Below are 23,701 nucleotides of genomic sequence, written 5' to 3' on the forward strand. Positions count from 1 at the left end.
GTCACATAATAAATATATTTTGGTTTTTCTAAGCACTGTTCATCAGCACTGGCAAAGTGGTGTTACTGGAAATGCAAGTAGCTGCAGGAGAAATTGCATTTCCATTGAATACCAGCCCAGGAGAACAAATGAAAAGATCCAAACTCTCTCCTCGTCAGGAGACACTAGAGGAACTTGTTGGGCCTCTTTTAAATGTATGTTTCTATCCATTTACTACTGAATTATGAGTCTACTTTGAAGTGCATATTATGAAACAATATTGTTTGAACAATATGTGTTAGAATAAAATGGGAAAAATCAATTCCAGCAAATTTTCTTTGACAGTAACAAGAACCTGTTATTAAATACAGCTGTGCAAATTTTCTTATTTATGGTAGCACAGATTTTGTAGTGTATTGAGCTATGGATACAGTGTATAGTTTCTTCTTTCTTCTTTATGTCATGGTAAATTATTGTAATACCAACTGATTCCAAAATGTTGTCAATAATAGCCAGAAGCTTATTACAATGACGAGAAATAACATTACAGTTTGTAATGTAGCACTGGAATTTAATGATCTTCAGGGTTTGTTAGAACAACATGGTGAGTAATTTTATACCAGGAACTTGTGTTTTTTAGTTGTTTATTACAAAGCTAGATCAGTAGTGACTCTGGAACTGTGGCAGATGGAACCAATTATATATTCATCAAGTTAAGTAGTCTAAATGTTGGCTTTCAGAAATACAATCTACTGTATGGTGATGGGTCATGGACTATCTTACATGCTTGTTTATCACTTTCGGCATTAAACTTCAGCAATTGCTGAAACAAACATAGCAAATGCAGCCATGCAAATGTGTTAATCTAGATTCTTCACGTGACTCCCAGAAATAGTAATCCAGTAGTATCACACCCGCTGACCAAGTTGGCCAGAATACAAGATTATAACATCCAGCCTTATTGTTGCACAAATAATATACCAAGGTGATCCTGACACTGAAGGAATAAGAGGGGAATTAAAATTTATTCTCAGTGATAATTTTCATGTGTGATTTGTGCCTAAATGACACCCTGTTGTGTGTATATCTACAGTCACAGTAGCGAGATGAATTTAATCAATTATAATAAACGACTGAGGACGTTATGTCCCTGTCTTCATATCTCTAAGTAAATTCCTAATCACTGACAAAAAATTTGTCAATAGAATTTGTTTGCAACCTGCATAGGAATGAGGTACTGTTCAAAGATATTTCGAATGTTTTATAATGTAAACATTTATTTCTTCAGTTTCAAGATATGTAAAGTAGGAAAGAAATTATTAAACTTAAAATACTATATCATAATACAGTGTGACATTCCTGTTTGCCACTTTGCATTACACTGCAAACAGGAGTTACCTAAAAGTTTTCCATGGTGTCCTGATGTTCAGTAGTTTGTAACACTTGTTTCAAAGTAGAATCAGAATGTTTGTGAATTTGTTCACGAATCCTGCTGTCTGGCACATTGCAAGTAATTGCATCACCAGTCATTGTGTCACTATAGTACTGTCCACAGCTACATTGAAAACAACACTGTCATGTCAAACCCTGAAGTTCAGTGACTCACTGATAGTATGTCTGTTCTGGCTTTTTCCGCAGTCAAAAGAAGTTGTAACAAGCTGCTGAGTGAGGCAGTAAACTCCAGTGTCATCCGTTGATAAGAAATAAGGAAGTTTCACAGTACCTTGCACTTGATATGTAGTGTGATGAGCATTGACCTGAGCTAAGTACTCGTTCCACTCCTCTTGCTGGTGATTGAAAGTTCGGAACAATGGAATGCATGGAAGTGGTGCCATGGATGTGGCTGGCTGTTGTGGGGTTGATGCAGCAGCAGCTTGTACATTAATGAGCTGCTGGACTGCCATCATCAACTGTGACATTTGATTTTTCTGAAACTGAATAAAGTGCATTAGATCAAAGCCAGCAACAGCTGGTGGTGTAGGCACTGGTGTCGTAGGAGGTGGGTTAGAGGCCATTTTAATGAGAGGAGCACTGCAACAAAGTAAATATACACAGTTAATGAAAGTGTTGTGGCTATTCTGCAAAAAAAGAACCCATTTAGCAGTAACACACCTCTGAAAGGAAGGAGAGAAATATAAGTGATGAGCTGTGATGGAGTGGTGTAGAATGAAGGTGTCATTGCTTCTGGAATCCTTGTCACCAGATGTTGTTTTGACTACTGTGCTGTCAGTGATGACACATAAAAGGAATTTTTGTAAGCTACCATTGTCCTTTGCATAATCTATGAGCAGTTTGTAGCAAATTACTGTTTGTGATTTAGTTACTGTAGCAGATTTTCTAACTTATTATGTTACATCTAGGTTTCCCTTAAAGAGGAGTAGCCCAACATATTATCTGCATTTATCATAAATTAATTCTGTTTTCAACTTTGCTTAGAACTATAATTAACCTCAAAACGTTTTAGGAAAGTAGTAGTTTTTACCCCAGGTTTTTGTGTTGAATTAATAAAAAAAAAATCTCGTTTTATGTATTTGCTTCAATTCTTATAGGGAATTAGCAACGTTTTAGCTCAACAGGTTAAAAGATAATCAGTGGGCTTAATTTAAAGTTATTTGTTCGCTGCCTTATAAATACATTGCACCACCCAAAATGCAGTCCCACTGTGAATGCTGTTCTTGAACATAGGAGGAATTGGTTGACATTTGTAAGCAGCTGAAAATCGCCCTGACTACAGTCAGATTACTGGCAGCTGCTGTGAATTGGTGTGTTTGAAGAGCTCCTGAGAGTAGTGTACCTGTGATACCTGTACCAGACGTACTTCACGTATATCCTCTCATGTGGATCCTGTCTCCTCTGCAGAAAGTACAATGTCTGCTATTACTCATCCACTTGGCCATGAGTGGTGTGTCAGTGGTAGATCTAGGTGTTCTCTTCAGGATGGACGGGGAGCAGGGGGAACTCAGGGTGTTGTACAGGTCCCCCTAACCAACAAGTTTGAAGTGCTGTCTTTAACTGAAACTGAGCCAGTGGAATTCACTTCACCTCTTTTTGGAGGAACTTGTTTTGTCCAGTGTCAGGAGGAGATAAACGGAAAAGGTTAGGGGCCTATTAAAAAATGGTTCGAATGGCTCTGAGCTCTATGGGACTTAACATCTGAGGTCATCAGTCCCCTAGAACTTAGAACTACTTAAACGTAACTAACCTAAGGACATCACACACATCCATGCCCGAGGCAGGATTCGAACCTGCGACCGCAGCGGTCGCGCGGTTCCAGACTGAAGCGCCTAGAACCGCTCAGCCACATCGGCCGGCAGGGGCCTAATAATCATCAATAGTTCAGACATACGGGTAATGATGGTACCCTTTTGGGAAATGGCAGCAAAGGATGGGAAAGGTCACCAGGTGCACTCAGTAAGTATGCTTGGGGGCCTCATTCACATGTTGGAGAGGCTATTAGAGAAGCCATTGAGAGAACAGGGTGCAAGCAGCTACATAGAGTGGTGCACATTGGAACAAACAATGCCTGTCATCTCGGGTTTGAGGTCACTCTTGGGTCATTCCAGGGACTGGCAGAGAAGGCTGAGAAGATCGGCTTTGCGCATGGAGTTTCAACGAAGCTCACAATTTGCAGCATCGTCCCCAGTTCTCCGTCGAGTATAAGGACTGAACCAGAGACTTCGAAAGTTCTGTTGCATGCTAGGCTACGACTTCCTGGACTTGTACCCTGAGGTTGAGAACTGTAGGGGCCCCCTTAAAGGGTCAGGTGTGCATTGCACATCAGAGGCTGCTACTTAGGTAGCCGACTGTGTGTGGGGTGCACACAAGGTTTTTTTTTTTTTAGAGAACCTCCTTCCAAAGATAACAATAGCTGTAGGAAACCCAGAAGTATCGGTACAAGACCAAAAGAAATGCCACCCATAGGTGAGAGTATTAAAATCCTGATGCTAAACTGCCAACAGATTTGCAACAAAATGCGAGTTTGGAGAGCTCCTGAAAAGCAGTGAAGCTCACGTAATACTAGGCACAGAAAGCTGGTTGAAACCTGAAATAGATAACAGTGAGGTTTTTTAGGAAAATTTAAGTGTATATTGAAAGAGTAGGCAAATTGGAAATGGAGGTGGTGTATTTGTCACAGTAGACAAGAAACTCAAATCCACTGAGGTAGAAATTGAAGCTGCATGTGAGATTGTTTGGGCAAGATTCTTCAGTATTGATGATGGGCATAAAATGATAATTGGATCCTTCTATCACCCATCACACTCATCTCATGATGTAACAGAAAACTTTAGAGAAAAAATCATCAGTGGAGACTTGAATCATCCAACAATTAACTGGAAAAAATTACAGTTTTGTTAATGGTGGGCACGATAAGACATCCTGTAAAACTTTACAAAATGCTTTCTCTGAAAACTGCCTAGAGCAGATGTCTAGGAACCTCTTTTGTGATGGAAATATATTTGATCTAATGGCAGCAAATAGACCAGACCTATTTGAGGATGTCCACGTCGAAACTGGTGTTGGTGACCATGATGTGGTTGTGTAACAATGATTTCCAAAGTACAAAGGACAAATAAAACAAGCAGAAAGATGTATATGTTCAGTAAACTAGATAAAGAATCAGTAGTGTCATATCTCAATCAGGAACTTGAAATTTTCAGCACAGGTCAGGAGCATGTAGAAGAACTCTGGCTCAAATTTAAAAGAATAGTTGACCACACACTGGATGTACCCAGCAGAACAGTTCATAATGGGAGGAAACCTCTGTGATATACAGTCACTGTAAAGAAACTTCTAAAGAACCAGAGATTGCTGCATAATTGATGTAAAAGAAAAGTGTAGGGCTATAGATGAAGATAATGAATGAAACACATTTGGCTGTCAAGAGAGCAAAGTGTGATGCCTTCAATGACTACCATAGCAGAATATTATGAAATGAAAGAGAGTAAAGTGTGATGCCTTCAATGACTACCATAGCAGAAACTTATCAAATGATATTTCTCAAAACTCAAAGAAATTCTGGTCATATGTAAAGGTTGTTAATTGCACCAAAGTAAGTGTCCAGTTCCTGGTGATTGAGGGCAGTGAAGCAAAAGCTGAAATGCTCAACTCCATTTTCAAATGTTCCTTTAAAAAGGAAAATCCAGGAGAACTGTCTTAATTTACTTCTTGTACCACTGAAAAAACAATTGAAATAAGAAACAGCTGAAAACATTAAAGTTGAACGAAGCTCCATGGACCGATGGAGTCCTTGTCAGATTCTATACTGAATTTGTGGCTGAGTTAGCTCCTCTTCTAACTGTAATCTATTGTAAGTCCCACAAACAAAAACTGTGCCCATTTCTTGGAAAAAGGCATGGGTCACACCTGTCTGCAAGAACGGTAGTAGAAGTGATCCACAAAACTGCCGTCTAATATCCTTGACAGATTTGTTGTAGAATTGTAGAACATATTCTGAGTTCAAACATAATGAGATATCTTGAACAGAATGATCTCCTCAAAGCCAACCAGCATGTATTTCGAAAATGTCGATCATATGGAACCCAACTTGCACTTTTCTCACATTACATACTGAAAGCTTTGGATCAAGGCAGTCAGTTAGACACTGTATTTCTCGATTTCTGGAAAGCATTTTACTCAGTACCACACCTATGCTTATTGTCAAAAGTATGATCATATGGGGTATCAAGTGAAATTTGTGTCTGGGTTGAGGACTTTTTGATAGGGAGGATGCAACATGTAGGGAAGAATGCAACATGTTATCTTGGATGGAGAGTCATTGTCAGATGTAGAAGTAACTTCGGTTGTGCACCAGGGAATGTGTTGGGACTCTTGCTGTTCATGTTGTACATTAATGACCAGGCTATTTGCAGATGGTTCAGTTATCTGTAATTAAGTACTATCTGAAAGAAGCTGCATACATATTCAATCACATCTTGATAAGATTTCAAAGTGTTGCGAAGATTGGCAACTTGTTTTAAATGTTCAGATATGAAAAATTTTGCACTTCACAAAACAAAAAAATGTAGTATCCTATGACTATAAAATCAATGAGTCACTGATGGAATTACCCAGCTCATACAAATACATGGTTATAACACTTTGTAGGGATATGGAATGGAATGATCACATAGGTTCAGTCATGGGTAAAGCAGATGTTGGTAGAATACTGGGGAAAAGCAATTAATCAACAAAGGAGATTTCTTACAAATCACTCATGTGACCAATTCATGTGTTGAACATATTCAGAGGAGGACAGCAAGAATGGTTTCAGGTTTGTTTAGTTCGTAGGAGAGTGTCACAAAGATATTGAAGGAGCTGAATTGGAAGACTCTTAAAGATAGACGTAAACTATCCTGAGAAAGTCTATTAACAAAGTTTTTCAAGAACCGGCTTTAAATATTACTCTAGGAATGTACTACAACCTCCTATATGTCACTCACATAGGGATTGTGAATATAAAATTAGAATAATTACTGCACGCACAGATACAGTCAATCATTCTTCCTGCACTCCATACTTGAATGGAATAGGAAGAAACCCTAATAACTGGTACAGTGGGGCATACCCTCTGCCGTGCACCTCACAGTGGTTTGCAGAGTATAGCTATGGACGTAAAAGGTGGGAAGTTGCGATGGCCGGTGGCAGGACTACCAAATCATCTGAACAAAACACTTTCTAATTAATAGAAAACTTTATTTCTGTAAATAAAATAAACATAACTTAATTTGATTCCTATGCTACTTGTGCCTCCTACATACAAGTATTTTACTCTTTATTACTACTCACAGAACGCAGGCTAAGTAACATCTTCATGTTACTCAGTACTGATGCTCTCCAAGTCTGCGACCAAACTAGGGCCGACCAACGGTGCGCGGCTGGTTAAATCAACGTTGACAGAGGGCGCTGAACTCTGTTTTCCTAGAGAAGTAGCACTGCTTGCTCTTTCCATTGGTGTGAGATTCAGAGACTTCTTGAAAGTCCTTTTTGACTTGCCCTTTATAGTTTTCTTAATACAAATTTTTTTGTTTGAGTTTGTTTTTTTGAATAATTTCAACTTCTTTAAAGGATTCAGAAAGATGTTAATGCCAGTTTTGTCCTCAGTTCCCCATTTGAGCTGTACTAATGATGGAGAAAGGAAATCACTTACCTTCTTTTTGAAATGAGAATACTTTCAGAGAAAACCAGTACAGAACATCATGTAAATGTATATACGCATTGCACATTTAGTAACAAATAGCTTCATTTAAAATTGTGCGTGATATTTCGGAACTTGTAGATTGAACTTCAAGTACTCTGGTTTCCACAACATCTACCTAAATCCTTTCATGTGATTTCTTGTGTTGGCTGTTAACCAAAATGATATTATACATGATATTTACAAAAATGTATGATAAAAATAAATTATTCTTAGCTGAAAATAACTCTGGATACAATTGTAGGTCCAAAATTGATAAAATGCACTGCTGTTCCAACTCATAGCGCTTAATGTAAGTAAGTGATGTGAATTAATTTAAGGTAAATGTCCATAGGCATTCAAGTTGAATGAATTCACGTTTAAAGACCTAGCCTAAGTAGATATCATCAGGACCAGAAAGCTAAGAATTTCTGTTGAAACTTCAGTGAATTATATCAGAAGCTGAAAGAACAAATGAATGATGCCAGTGAAAGTCAAGAAAGGTATTTCACTTCCTTGCACAAAGTATCACATACCTACTGCCAGAAGATTCACAAACTGGAGACCTTCCAGGTTACCATCTCATTACCAATTTAACAAGATTTATAATAATAGTTATTGTTATCACATTGTGGTTGTTGTTGCCGTTCCTGCCATTGCTGCATTTCTGAAGATACTGCGATAAAAACAGTATCTTGTTGAACAGTTGGGAACATGCAAGAAATATACCAAATATTGGGAAGAACTACTATACAGTGTGTGTAGCTAGATTTCTAAGATGTGTTGAAATTCATTTGTAGCCTACGTAGAATATTGTACTATACAGTTTGTGAAAAAACCACGACCTCTGCTGATGGGTGTCAAGACATTTCATTGTTGAAATACATGATAACTTTTTGGGATATTAAAAAGCATATTGAATACAGATGCATTCAGCTTTTGAGAAATCAAATGGATTCAGATTATGAGAAGTAACCTCATCAAAATTCACATTGCATACGATACTATGTCCGTTTTATTATTATTATATTTTTGAAAAAGTTGCAGAAGACCTAATGCCCTTTCACCTTGCTGTCTTGGGCAACATTAATGTGAATGCACCAAATGGGGGTAATGGGAATTCAACCCGTTCACAGGTGAAACCCTTAGTTATGTTAAAGGAAGGCTGCAGTAGATACCATGCAAGCTTTAAGGTGGGAAGTCTGCTGACAAGATGTTGATTGTGAGATTTACCGATGTGTTGGACATAGTCAAACAAAATATGAGTGTCACATAGAACAAAGAATTTGATCAGCACTATTAATACTCGTATTTTTTCTGACCATTAGATTGTTGATTTGCTGTGATCAGTAAAAGAAATTCCCAGCACAAGCGAGAAGAGACACCAAGATGACAGTAAAATGAACTATGTTTTCAATATGCAACACACAAGGGAACAACAGCTTCCAATGGTTTTCCTTAACAGAATACGAGGGGATGGTTGTACAGCTTTAACTATTGCCTAGAAAAGTAAAGTTATGTAGTTTTTTGTTTGTTTGGAGGTAAATGTCTGTAGCCACTGTACCGAAGCATGCCATAAGAGGACCCAAACCAAAACAATGCAGCCCATTGATAAAGTCAAGTATCGTGTCGTAATTCATTTCCAACATTTGAAGAGTAACACAGGAAAAATTCATTCTGAGTTAGTAGAAATGTATGATAACAGTGCACCCTCACATGACACAGGCTTGTTTCATCTCACTGAAAGAGTTGAAACAAGTCTGAATGATGAGGAATCAAGTGGCAGACCAATCCTTTGTGAAAGCCCCCATGCTCAAAGACCAGTGAATCACAATTGAGGTAATAGCAGAAAAATCAATGATGGATCATTTTTTAACATCTTACATGACATTTTGAACATGTCATAGGCTGCCACCCACTGGTTTCCTGATAACACTCATTTAAAAAGCCTACTGAACTGAGGTAGTAGTGGAACTGCTGCAGCTGTATTAGGCAAATCCATGTGACTTCTACTATTGTCTAATCACTACGGGTGAGTGCTGGGTGTATCACTGCGACATCAAGACAAAAGAGCAAAGAAAGCAGTGGAAATGTGGATGCAGCTTTGCCAAAAAAGGCAAAGACTGAAACATCATCTGGCAAGGCGATGCCACATGTTTTTTGAGACTACCATTGTGCATTGCTAGCAGATTATACTCGTGGGTGGCAAACCATCACTGGAGTGTACTACTGAAATCTCTTGATGACATTATAGGAGGCTGTCAAGATGAAGCATTATGGGAAGCTGTTAAAGAGATTGGTTTTGCTCCTTGAGAGTGCACCAACTCAGTCTGCATGTGACAGAGTCACTCATTTTGCTTCATGGGGCTATGAAATTTTGCTTTGTGTCTTCTGGGTGTTTATTGTTATTATTCTACCCTTAAGCCATTAGATACAAGATCTTATGTTGTTTTCTGAGAAGTAATGTGCATCTTCTTGTGGATGGGCAGCATCCAATTTAATTCTTACTTGTGTCCGGCAGAAGACAAACTACAGACACACTTGTTCTTCAGAAAAGCCTCAAAATATAAAGTACACAGTGCATTAGTATTCATCAACAGCCATATGACGTCCACTGCTGGCAAAATACCTCCACCAGATTTCTTCACCATGAATTATGATCTTCAACAGAGCACAACTTAATCATAACTAACACTTGGTTCAAGAATCATAAAAGAAGGTTGTATACATGGAAGAAGCCTGGAGATACAGACAGGTTTCAGATAGATTATATAATGGTAAGACAGAGATTTAGGAACCAGGGGCAGATGTGGACTCTGACCACAATCTATTGGTTATGAACTGTAGATTAAAACTGAAGAAATTGCAAAAAGGTGGGAATTTAAGGAGATGGGACCTGGACAAACTGACCAAACCAGAGGTTGTACAGAGTTTCAGGGAGAGCATAAGGAAACAATTGACGGGAATGGGGGAAAGAAATAGAGTAGAAGAAGAATGGGTAGCTTTGAGGAATGAAATAATGAAGGCAGCAGAGGATGAAGTAGGTAAAAAGATGGGGGCTAGTAGAACTCCTTGGGTGACAGAAGAGATATTGAATTTAATTGATAAAAAGAGAAAATATAAAAATACAGTAAATGAAGCAGGCAAAAAGGAATACCAACGTCTCAAAAATAAGATCGGCAGGAAGTGCAAAATGGCTAAGCAGGCATGGCTAGAGGAAAAATACAAGGATGTAGAGGCGTATCTCACTAGGGGTAAGATAGATACAGCCTACAGGAAAATTAAAGAGACCTTTGGAGAAAAGAGAACCAGTTGTATGAATACCAACAGCTCAGATGGAAACCCAGTTCTAAGCAAAGAAGGGAAAGCAGAAAGGTGGAAGGAGTATATAGAGTGTCTGTACAAGGATGATGTACTTGAGGACAATATTATGGAAATGGAAGAGGATGTAGATGAAGATGAAATGGGAGATAATATAGCATGAAGAGCGTGACAGAGCACTGAAAGACCTAAGTCAAACAAGGCCCCGGGAGTAGATGACATTCCATTAGAACTACTGACAGCCTTGGGAGAACCAGTCCTGACAAAACTCTACCCTCTGGTGAGCAAAATGTATAAGACAGGCGAAATACCCTCAGACTTCAAGAAGAATTTAATAATTCCAATCCCAAAGAAAGCAGGCGTTGACAGATGTGCAAATTACCGAACTATCAGTTTAATAAGTCACGGCTGCAAAATACTAATGCGAATTCTTTACAGACGAATGGAAAAACTGGTAGAAGCCGACCTCAGGGAAGATCAGTTTGGATTCCGTTGAAATATGGGAACACGTGAGGCAATACTGACCCTGCGACTTATCTTAGAACCTAGATTAAGAAAAATCAAAACTACGTTTCTAGCATTTCTAGACTTGGAGAACGCTTTTGACAATGTTGACTGGAATACTCTCTTTCAAATTCTGAAGGTGGCAGGGGTAAAATACAGGGAGCGAAAGGCTATTTACAATTTGTACAGAAACCAGATGGAAGTTATAAGAGCCGAGGGACATGAAAGGGAAGCAGTGGTTCTGAAGGGAGCAAGAAAGGGTTGTAGCCTCTCCCCGATGTTATTCAATCTGTATATTGAGCAAGCAGTAAAGGAAACAAAAGAAAAATTTGGAGTGGGTATTAAAATCCATGGAGAAAAAATAAAAACTTTGAGGTTCACCGATGACATTGTAATTCTGTCAGAGACAGCAAAGGACTTGGAAGAGCAGTTGAACGGAATGGACAGTGTCTTGAAGGGAGGATATAAGACGAACATCAACAAAAGCAAAACGAGGATAATGGAATGTAGTCAATGCTGAGGGAGTTAGATTAGGAAATGAGACACTTAAAGTAGTAAAGGAGTTTTGCTATTTGGGGAGCAATATAACTGATGATGGTTGAAGTAGAGAGGATATAAAATGTAGACTGGCAATGGCAAGGAAAATGTTTCTGAAGAAGAGAAATTTGTTAACATCAAGTATAGATTTAAGTGTCTGGAAGTCGTTTTTGATAGTATTTGTATGGAGTGTAGCCATGTATGGAAGTGAAACTTGGACGATAAATAGTTTGGACAAGAAGAGAATAGAAGCTTTCGAAATGTGGTGCTACAGAAGAATGCTGAAGATCAGATGGGTAGATCACATAACTAATGAGGAGGTACTGAATAGGATTGGGGAGAAGAGGAGTTTGTTGCACAACTTGACTAGAAGAAGGGATTGTTTGGTAGGACATGTTCTGAGGCATCAAGGGATCACCAATTTAGTATTGGAGGGCAGTGTGGAGTGTAAAAATCATAGAGGGAGACCAAGAGATGAATACACTAAACAGATTCAGAAGGATGTAGGCTGCAGTAGGTACTGGGAGATGAAGAAGCTTGCACAGGATAGAGTTTGTTTTTGGTCATTCCCACATAGAAAGCTTCACAGTGTAGGCAGGTCAGTTGGTAAATCACATGGGTGCTTTCACATGTGGCTCTGCCTTGAATCGTGTACACATTCTGGGTTACAGGACTGGAGTAGGTGGTGGTGGAATGGTGCATGGGGCAGGTTTTACACCAGGGGCAGTTACAAGGGTAGGAGCCAGAGGGTAGGGATGGTGGTTTGGGGATTTCATAGGGATGAACCTAACCTTCGTAACCTCTTGGTTCATTTGTAGAATTTTCTTTACAGTGTTCCCTCTGTATACCATTCAGTCTTTTTTATAGTTCATTTTCAGATCTACTTTTGAAAGTTCTGTATAAATTTCTTCCATTTGTTTATCTGTATTTGAAACAAATATTAAAATAAAATTAGTGAAAAACATTCTAGATCATGATGATTATTATTTAAAGTGACCGGTTTTGATCTAGTCGTAGGCCATCTTCAGAATAGCACTGTGAAGGATAGAAATCATGCTAGTTTCATAAAGAAGTCAGTGATTTAGAAAAAACATAATTTATACTTACTAAAATCAAAGTTTTGTCAGCCATGAGCTTAAGTTGATGATGTCCACAACAGTTGGTAGACTGTAGTTGCTGAAACTGCTGCTGTTGGCTAGGCAGCATTGAGTTATATAGATCTGGTCAGGGTGTGTTTGTATTGTATGACGTCAACATCAGCCTGTGAGGAACGATTTACATGAATTATGAAGGTACAGTTTATTTAAAAGTGAATAATTATAAAAAAAGTAGTGCCTATAGGGTAGAACAGATTGTTAAAAATTGTAAGTAACTGTAATAAGATTATTTAAAAATGATACCTCTTGTTTCTTGTAGTACCATGTGGCGAAAATAATTCATGCAACCAGTATAATATATCCATAGCATCAGCTATTTGGTCAGTAGACTGTGTATATATGATAAACAAATGGATTTATGTAAAGTAATTATCATCTATGATAATTACACAATAATTACACTGTGCACTGAATAATACCAAATTTAGAAGAACGTTGGCACTCTCTTCTGGCCGCAGCTTGCTGTCTATGTATGGCATTGCCATGGAGACATCATAGTAAGATGACCAGCAGATGTCAAAGATAAGTTCAGGCCAGAAGGGTGCACCAATGTTCTTCTAAATTTCGTGTTATCCAGAATACAAAGTAATTACTGTTTAATTATCATAAAGGATAATTATTTTACATAAATCCATTTGTTTATTCTATACACACATTCTATTCATTAAATAACTGATGCTACGAATATATTACACTGGTTAAATAAGTTATTTCCATCAGATGGTACTACAGGGAATAAAAGATATAATTTTTAAATAATCTTTTTGCAGTTGCTCACTATATTTAACCATCTGTTCTGCCCTATAGTCACTACTTTTTATAATTATTCACTTTTAGATAAACTGCATTTTCAAATGATATGTAATTTATATAGAGCGTTCCTCATTGGCTGACACTGACATCATACAGCACAAACACGCCCTCACCAGATCCGTATAATGCAATGCTGTCTTGCTAACAGCAGCAGTTTGTGACTGAGGTCTACTGACTGTTCTGGACATTGTCAACTTTAGTTGGTGGGTAACAACTCATTGATTTTAATAAGTATAAATTATTTTATTTTAAGTCACTGACTTCTTTATGTAAGTAGCTTGATTTCTATTCTTCACAGTGCTATTCTGAAGACTAGACTGAAACTGGTCATTTTAAATAAAATAACCATTGCGATGTAGGTTGTTTTATACATTCTTCACTTTACTGATGTAAATCAACCAGTTCCCTGTGTCTCGAGAGTTATTGGTACAGGTTTGGCTGCAACAAAGTCAAAAGCTTTCTCAAAATCTGTATTTTATGATTTTTTTCGTGACATGCAAATGGACTGTTGCGTTATTTCCACTGCTAAAGCCAACTTGTTTCTTTGCCTTGTTGTCATTAATTTTTTTTCTTTCTATGCATTGGTAATAATTTTAGTGAATATCTTGTACATTAGAAAGAGAAGGCCCCTCTTCCCTGTCTCGCCATAACTGTCCACCCCACATGTTCTTCATGTCCAGACAGTTCCATTAATGTGTTTAACAGTGTTCTGTTTACTAATCAGCTTTATTCATGGTATAAACAACAAAAAACATTGTTACCAATGTTAGTTAACAAAGCTGTTATCAAATTGACGATGGGTTTTAACACCAAAGTGTTTTTGCGAAGAGTGGTCCTATTGAAACTTGTTATTCTCCTGTCCTTGTGTGACCTGAAAAATCATTTAACTCATCACATTACAGGAGGACTCACAGTTTGATGTTGAATCCATATCTACAAGCCTTAAGGATCCTATTGAAACTTGTTATTCTCCTGTCTTTGTCTGGCCTGAAAAATCATTTAACTCATCCCATTACAGCAGGACTCATAGTTTGACGTCGAATCCATATCTGCAAGCCTTAAGACAGATAAAAATATATAAATTCTCTGAAAAAATCCTAGTACCAACTAGAGATCAAATCCAGCACCTTTGGATTTGTAGTTTGGCTTACCCATGTAGTTATCAAGTTTGGAAACACAGTGTTTGTGTTATTTTTAATGACATTATCTGTTGTTGCCTTATAATAAAACTTAACTAAACTTGTAGATTCAAAAGAAAACAAAATTTAATGTGAAATTTCATTCATTGAGAAATGAAACATCAGTGTACTTCTTTTCTGCAAGTGCCTATTTCATTATTTAATAAATTTAACAGGCTTAAAATATGATAATTCATATGTCAGTGAAATAATAGTAATGAAACTTTTATAGTCATTTAATTAAAGTTTACTACACTCCATTCTAATTCGATTTCATAGGACTCTGTAGCAGCAGCTCCACCATTGCGAATTGTTGCTGTTGGTCTGTTGCCTTCACTTGCCTCTCCTGTGACATCTCTCCGCATGTGTCCTCCACTGACTACAAGAAACTGGCAGAAATATCAGCCTTTACTTGCTGTGGGTACTGCTGGAGGACTGGTACAAGTGCTGAACGCTGCAACAGGGACTGTGGACAAAGAACTTGCTTTACATACTTGTCCTGTCAGGTGAGCATTTATTGTTACTAATTGTTCTTTTAGTTATTGTTTCCTCATTAAGACAGATTAAATTCAAGTGCTGTGAATGTGGTACAGATAGAATATGTAAACTGTACAAAAAAATTAAAGGATCACATTTTTGGAGCCTACTAATTGTCTCCCATTGTAATGCATAAATTTGAAATTTACCTCAAAGGTGCGTACAACCTTCCTCTGTAATGGTGCAATAGTTTGGCACCCTGTGATGTCACCCTCAGGATTGGGGACACTTCAAACAGCAAGGTGTGACACATGGAAGGAGAGAGGGGGAAGGAGAGAGAAAGAGAGAGAGAGAGAGAGAGAGAGAGAGAGAGAGAGAGAGAGAGAGAGAGATAGAGATAGAGATAGGAGGGAGGAGGGGTGGGCACAGCTCAGAAATTCATATGAGCTGTAATGTGGGTAATGACATCCTGTTGGCACCAAATTTCACCACGATTATGCCCAACACCACTGTGGACATGTCACATAATGAGAAGGTTGTCACAGCCCCTCTTATCTAGATTTCTCCCCTTATTTTGACATCTCTGTGATGGAAGTCAGAACTGCAATACACAGTGTTGAAATCACATGGTTTTGGGTAGACAAGGAAAACATTTCAGATGCACTGCCGCTCAGAATCAACACAAAAAGGCCTCAGGAGGTGCCATAAAGTGTGTCAGTGATACCTTTTCTTTTCCTGGTTTGTTGACTCCAACATATTTCACAATTGAAAATGACAGTTTGCAGTCCAGTGAACAACAAGATGTTCTTGACAACTTTCAACATTGCTAACAACCTCAGATTTTTAAACCTTTCTGTAAGGACACTGTGGGCCCGCATCCCTATTGAGCGTGATTGCACCCCTTTTGAGTGTAGCGCGACTGCAGTTTTTGCTCTCATTTGTAGGTTGGAACCACTAAGAACAATTCAGAACTGTTCAACAAAATTTGAATGTAACCTGAGGCAGGAAAGGGTACTTACGCTTTTTCAGCCTTCCTGTTTTCTGCCCTCCAGTGATGTGATCAGACAGAAGTGCAACGTTAACATGTGCATGAATAAAACAGCAAAGGGTCCCTCTAAGCCTCCCAATTTTGCAACTTTGTTGAGAATGTTACAAATGTACCTCTCAGAAACTTCAACACCAAATTATCCTGGCAACTATTCTAGCACCTGAAGGTAAACAAACCCAACCAACAAGTGCTGAAGGTGTTGCCTAACCCTCAGGTGCTAGAGCAGCCACCACACTGATTTGGTGTTGAAATTTCTGCAGGTACATATGTAACGGGTGAAATCTGGGTAAGAGGGACTGTGGCATGAGTGGGACAGTGCACAAATGGTTTAATTCGTACCTAACTGGAAGAGTGCAGAAAGTTGAAATAAGTAGTTCTCGTAACATGCAAAGATCAGCACATTCCTCAAACTGGGGAACTATCAAGAATGGGGTTCCACAAGGGTCAGTCTTGGGTCCTTTGTTGTTCTTATCATATATTAATGACTTACCATTCTATATTCATGAAGAGACAAAGTTAGTTCTCTTTGCTGATGATACAAGTATAGTAATCACACCTGAGAAACAAGAATTAACTGATGAAATTGTCAATACTGTCTTTCAGAAAATTACTAAGTGGTTCCTTGTAAACGGACTCTCACTGAATTTTGATAAGACACAGTACATACAGTTCCGTACAGTGAATGGTATGACGCCATTAATAAATATAGACCTTAATCAGAAGCATATAGCTAAGGTAGAATATTCCAAATTTTTAGGTATGTCCATTGATGAGAGATTAAATTGGAAGAAACACATTGATGATCTGCTGAAACGTTTGAGTTCAGCTACTTATGCAATAAGGGTCATTGCAAATTTTGGTGATAAACATCTTAGTAAATTAGCTTACTACGCCTATTTTCACTCATTGCTTTCATATGGCATCATATTTTGGGGTAATTCATCACTGAGGAATAAAGTATTTATTGCACAAAAGCGTGTAATCAGAATAATAGCTGGAGTCCATCCAAGATCATCCTGCAGACATTTATTTAAGGATCTAGGGATATTCACAGTAGCTTCTCAGTATATATACTCTCTTATGAAATTTGTTATTAACAACCAAACCCAATTCAAAAGTAATAGCAGTGTGCATAACTACAATACTAGGAGAAAGGACGATCTTCACTATTCAAGATTAAATCTAACTTTGGCACAGAAAGGGGTGAATTATACTGGCACTAAAGTCTTTGGTCACTTACCAAATAGTATCAAAAGTCTGACAGATAACCAACAAGTATTTAAGAAGAAATTAAAAGAATTTCTGAATGACAACTCCTTCTACTCCATAGAGGAATTTTTAGATGTAAATTAAGAAAAAAAAAGAAAAAAAAACAAAACAAAAATATTAAAAAAATAAAAAAAATAAAAATAAAAATAAAAAATAAAGAAAAACAAAAAACAAAAAACAAAGTTGTTATATTAACTTAAGTATGTTGTTAAATTAACCTAATTATGTCATGTATTGGAAAATTCGACTCGTTCCACATCATTACGAAATATCGTATTCATGATCCATGGAACTGGTATTAATCTAATCTAATCTAATCTGACAACCTTCACATCATGTGGCATGTCCATAGTGGCTTAGGGCAGAATTTTGGTGAAATTTGGTGCCAATGTTATGTTATTAACCCACCTTAAGCTCTCATGACTTTTTGAGCAATGGCCTTCTTTTTGCCTGAGTTGACACCTCACTGTTTAAAGCGTTGCTGATTTGAAGAGTGACATCACAGGGCACCTCACTTTTGCACCATTGCAATGAAAAGTTGTAGGCACCTCTGAGCCAAATTTCAAACTGATGCATTTCGATGGGAGACAGTTATTGGGTTTTGAAAAAGTGATCCTTTAATTCTGCTGCACAGTGTAGTATAATGATGTCAGAGTGTGATTTATTGAGAACACTTCTAGTGACAAATTCACTATTAAGAAGAAATAAAATATAAGATTTGAGACTAATATGCTGTAATGCATGAAATATTTGATGTTAGAGTACAGTTAGAAAATACTGAACATAAAGCAACAAGACTGTGGAATTCAACTCTATCTTACAATTTCAAATATTTGTATCTCATTAATGCTAAAAGTTTGATTTTTGAATTGTAGCAATGCTATCTTGATAACTGCTCTAGAGGAAGAGCAGACTGTACACAGTTATTTAGTGGTTTGTACTCTCTAATTGGTTACCGAGTACATTTACAGTGAGGGAACATCCAACCCGATGCTTTTGACTTTGTTGTGACTAAGAACGTAACAGTGCTCTGTCAATATATTACATATTATGAATTTTAAAATTTTCATGGCAAATTGAAGGTTCAAACATATTTTGGGCTGGCAGTTGGTTGTCATTTAATTCATAACATGGTATTTTGACTGGGCACCTGCCAGTCACCTTCTGGTGAGCCATCGAAGACTAACGAAGATGTACTACAGTCCACATTATATAGCATGCAGTGAGTATTCTGCACATGCATCAAAATTCAAATCGACAGATGGATCACCCTTCCTGGTGGCAGCATCCTTGCTGGTGGAACCACGGAGCTCAGCTGTCCACTGTTTTACTATTCGCCATAGCCATTGCCGCACTCTGTTGTCTTTGATTAGAACAAATTGTGGAGATGAAGGGTTCCGTGCACTATCCAACTGGTAGCTGCTACCATGGTTCATCAGATTTTCCACCAGGTGTATTTCCATAGATTGTTTAATAATGGAGTACCAAAAAGATGTTGCTGCGCTCAGAATCAATCTATCGTACTCCATTGAATGCCCAGTGGAAATACAGTGGTTGGCAATAGTGGATTTGGTTGGTTGTGAAAGTGAAATGTTCTTGCTTAGTGCACCATTCTTTCGCAGTGCATCTGGTGTGTTCTATGTAAGCTATACCACAGTGACCAGGTATTTTGAAAATTCCAGCCTTTCGCAATAACAAGTTGTCCTTCACAGATCCTAAAAGGTCTGCAGTCTTAGATGGTGGATGGAAATCACTTTCATTTGAAAGAATTCTTGCTATTTCAAACAAAATGTTGCGCACAAAAAGAAGAAAAGTGAAAGATTTTGGTGGCATATTTTCCTCTTTATCCACTTCTGAGTCTTAATTTTAACTGAGAGTGCCCCATTAATCTGCTGGGTGGAACATCCATTTCTTCTAAACACTGTCTTTAACTAAACAAGCTCTTTAGGCAAACTATCTAGATCTGAGACAGTGTGATCTCTGTGTATGAGTGTTTTAAGCATGATCATAGTTTGTGACAGGTGATGACAACTTTGTTTTTGCAAATAGAAATCAGTGTGAGTGGGTTTACAATAAAATGAATGCTCCAAAGAGCCATTATTCTTTCATGTAACCAAAACAGCCAAGAAAGGCAGACAACCATCTTTCTCTATTTCCACGGAGAAGCGAATGTTGTGAATGCAGATGAGGTTGTGAAGAAACTCTATCAGTTTATCTTTTCTGCGAGGCCACTATGAAAGTATCGTCCACATACCTCCAAAATAAAGTTGGTTTAAGGGCAGCTGATTCAAGCGCTCTCTACCCAGAATCCTCCATAAAATGGTTGACGACAGTGAGAGACAGTGGGCTGCCACTGGCAATGCCGTCAGTCTGTTCAAAATAATCTTGGTTGAACATAAAATAGGTTGAGGCCAGAACATGCCATATCAAAGCAATGATGCTGCCTGAAACTTTTTGCCAATTAGTGTCAAAGAATCTGCGCGAGGGGGCCTTGTAACAAGTGATACCATATACATGCTAACCAAATTGTGAGAACTGCTTAGATGGTAAGCCCCCAGTATATTGATAAAGCCAGATGGGCTGTGGATGTGATGTTGGCATTTTCCCACCAACAGTCTCAGCAAGAAAGTGAGATGTTTGGCTAAATCATATGTAGGTGCTCCTATATTGCTCACTACTGGTCATAATGGAACACTTTTCGTGTAAATTTTTGGAAGGCCATACAGTCATAGTGGTACACAACCATGTGCTCTTAACCTCTCGATGATCACTCAAGGTAAGGAAAAGGCATGCAATAGTGCAGAAGTTTTCCGTTGCACACTCCCCGTAGGTTCGTAATCAAGTGTCCTATAGGTAGTGTTGCTTAGCAGACCATACAACTTTTCATACACATTATGAGGTAACAAAATGGTTGCATTACCTTTGTCAGCCTTCAGTACCACAACATCAGTGTCCTCTCATTGATTTTGTAGTGCAACCCTTTCTGCAGTCGTTACTACATTGAGGAGCAGCTTTTAGGAGAGCACAGCAAATTTCCCTTCATATTTCTTGTGCAGCATCCAAGGGAGGTGTTGTACAACTTCTTCATCACCACTCACAAAACTAATTACAAGTGGTGCTCTAGGTGTGGGAGCAAAAGTAGTCCCTTGTGTAATACAGTCAGCATTGCATTGTACAAATTTTTCTCCGTGAAACTGACAATGGAATGTCATGCAGTTACCTCTTGTGGTGACTGCTGTGGCAACACATGATCAAATTTTGCCAGTTGAACTTGGCTGAAGTCAGTCAATTAACCCAGCCCCATGATACAGAAGAGAGGAGTGCTGCAACTGTCAACTTGAATTCTGACACATGCCTGGAATATGGGATGGAACAGAGAATGCCTTCATCAGTCTTTGGTGGCTCTCCTGAAGGTGACTGGTGCCCTATAAAATATCATACAATGAGTTAAACAATGATTGGCTGCAAGCCTGAAATTTGTTTGAAGATTCAATTCTCTGGTAAAATTTTAAAATTCATGTCAGAGACCTTTTTGGGGAGGAGACGACCTCGCATATTCGAAGTTTCATCAAGCGATGTGGTAAGAGAGCAAAACTGTTAAGTTCTGTAAGCTTTTTATTCAGATGTTGGAATCATGGCATAATACTAAAATTTGCCAGAGTGATGTATTTTATAAAGACTGCCACTCCACAGAAGATAACTGAGAAAGCTAGTCATGCTATAGTTAGAGAGAGGATTTGCTATACAAAACAAAGACTGGATGTGATTTCAGAATTGTGGCAGTTGTATATAAAGGTTGCAACACATCTGTCTCTCCTGTATTATGGGATTGAATTGGTGGAGTGACTTTGGCTAAGTTCAGTTGGATCCAAAAGATGCAAGTTTCCAGCAGATGTCAAAATTTGATCATCTGTTGCCACAGCAGTCATTGCCCCAACTGGTAACTGCACAATGTTACATTGTCAGTTTCATGGTGAAACATTTGGGCGATGCGATGCTGACTGTATTAAGCAAGGTGCTCAATTTTGCTGCTACACCTAGAGCACCACCTGTAATTAGTTTTGTGAGTGATGTTAAAGAAGTTGTACCTCACCATCCTTTAGACGCTGCAGAAGAAATAAGAAAGGAAACTTGCTACGCTCTTTTGAAAGTTCCTCCTCAGTGTAGTAACTTAACGACTGCAGATAGAACTGCACTACGAAATCTAAGAGAAGATACTGACTCATTATGGCCCTAGAGGACAAGTGCAATGAAAACACATGCACTACTGAATTCCTCCTTCTTGCCTCAAGAGATCAATAAGAGGTCAAGACCAAATGGTTGTGTACCACCATTACTGTATGGCCTCCCAAAAATTCATAAGGAAAGTGTTCCATTATGTCCAATAGTGAGCAACATTGGAATGCTTGCATATTATACATATGATATGTATGATTTAGCCAAACATCTCTCTTCTTTGCTGACCCCACTGCTGGGAAAGTGCTTATATCACAACCGTAACTCAGCTGAGTGTATCTATACACTGGGGGACTCTTCGTCTGAGTAGTTCTGGCCATTTGGTCAGCTCTGATGTGGGATCACTTTTTACAAAGGTGCCTCTTGCAGATTGTGTGACACTAATTGGCAAAAAGCAGACATCATTGCTTTGTTTCAGAATGTTCTAGCCTCAACCTATTTTATGTTCAACCAAGAATATTTTGAACAGACTGACGGCACCTTCAGGGGCAACCCGTTGTCTCTCATGGTGTTCAACAATTTTATGGAGGATTTTGAGTAGAGAGCACTTGGATCAGCTGCCCTTAAACCAACTTATTTTGGAGGTATGTGGGCGATACTTTCATAGTGACGTCATGGAAAAGATAAACTGATAGAGTTTCTTCACAACCTCATCTGTATTCACGACAACATTCGGTTCTCCCTGGAAATAGAGAAAGATAATTGTCTGGCTTTCTTGGATGTTTTGGGTAGATGAAAGAATAATGGGTCTCTGGAGCATTCATTTTATTGTAAACCCACTCACACTGATTTCTATTTGCAAGGACAAATTTCTCATCACCCACGCAAATCAAACCTATTTAAATGGGGTTACAGTGATAGCGATAGGTGTGAATGCGGAGCAATACAGGACTTGGACCACCTACTGATCTGCCCAGACATGTCTATAACATGCTCTAAAGATGATATTTTGAAAGTCAATGACAAAGCAATCTACGTTGCTAATTACTGGGAAGGGAAGATATAATTGGTGCATCCGGACACGGAAGAAGAAGAAAAATCACCCGTTGCAAACTGTGAGCATGGTTAAAACACTTGTACACAGAGCTCACACTGTCTCAGATCTAGATAGTTTGCCTAAAGAGCTTGCCCAGTTAAAGGCAGTGTTTAGAAGAAATGGATGTTCCACCCAGCAGATTAAGAGGGCACTGTCAGTTAAAATTAAAAATCAGGAAGTGGATAAAGAGGAGAACATACCAATAAAGTCTTTAGATTTTCTTCCTTTTGTGGGCAACATTTCGTTTAAAATATCAAGAAACCACTGTAAATTTCAAGTAAAAGTGATTTTATGTCCACTGTCAAAGATTGCAGACGTTTTAGGATCTGTGAAGGAAAATTTGTTATTGTGGAAGGCTGGGATTTTCAAAATACCTGCACATTGTGGTATGGCTTACGTAGGACACACCATATGCACTGTGAAAGAATTGTGCACTGAGCAAGAACATTTCACTTTCACAACCGAGCAAATCCACTATTTGTTGAACACTGTATTTCCAATGGACATTCAATGGAGTATGACAGAAATTTGATTATGAGCACCGCAACATCTTTTTGAGACTCCATTATTGAACAATCCATGGAAATACACCTGGTGGAAAATCTGATGAACTGTGATAGTGGTTACCAGGTGGATAGTGTGTTGAACCCATCATCTCCACAATTTATTCTAATCGAAAGTGACAGAGTGCACCAATGGCCTCAGCATCTGGAACACAGAAGACAGTTGAGTTCCATGGTTTCGCCAGCGACAGTGCTGCCACCGGGAAGTGTTATCCGTCTGTTAACTTGAATTTTGACGCCTGCTTGGAATACTCGTAGCGTGCTGTATAATGTGAAATGGAGTACGTGTTTGTCAGTCTCTGATGGCTTATCGGAAGGTGACTTGGCAGGTGCCCAGATACAATATCGCGCAATGTGTTAAACGACAATTGGCTGCAAGCCTGAAATTTGTTTGAAGAAATTGTATAGT

At 38.4% G+C, this 23,701-nt stretch overlaps 1 protein-coding gene across 2 annotated transcripts in view; it reads left to right on the forward strand.

Annotated features, from left to right (window-relative positions):
• Positions 1 to 23,701, forward strand: part of LOC124713568 (WD repeat-containing protein 11-like) — a 202,574-nt gene that overhangs the window by 90,479 nt on the left and 88,394 nt on the right. For both annotated transcript variants that reach the window (XM_047242957.1, XM_047242956.1), the window contains exons 10-11: positions 34 to 194; positions 14,943 to 15,169. In XM_047242957.1, the coding sequence (XP_047098913.1) occupies positions 34 to 194; positions 14,943 to 15,169 (388 nt within the window). The remainder of the gene's footprint in view (positions 1 to 33; positions 195 to 14,942; positions 15,170 to 23,701) is intronic.

Source organism: Schistocerca piceifrons, chromosome 1, assembly GCF_021461385.2.
Source record: "Schistocerca piceifrons isolate TAMUIC-IGC-003096 chromosome 1, iqSchPice1.1, whole genome shotgun sequence".
Lineage (NCBI taxonomy): Eukaryota > Metazoa > Arthropoda > Insecta > Orthoptera > Acrididae > Schistocerca > Schistocerca piceifrons.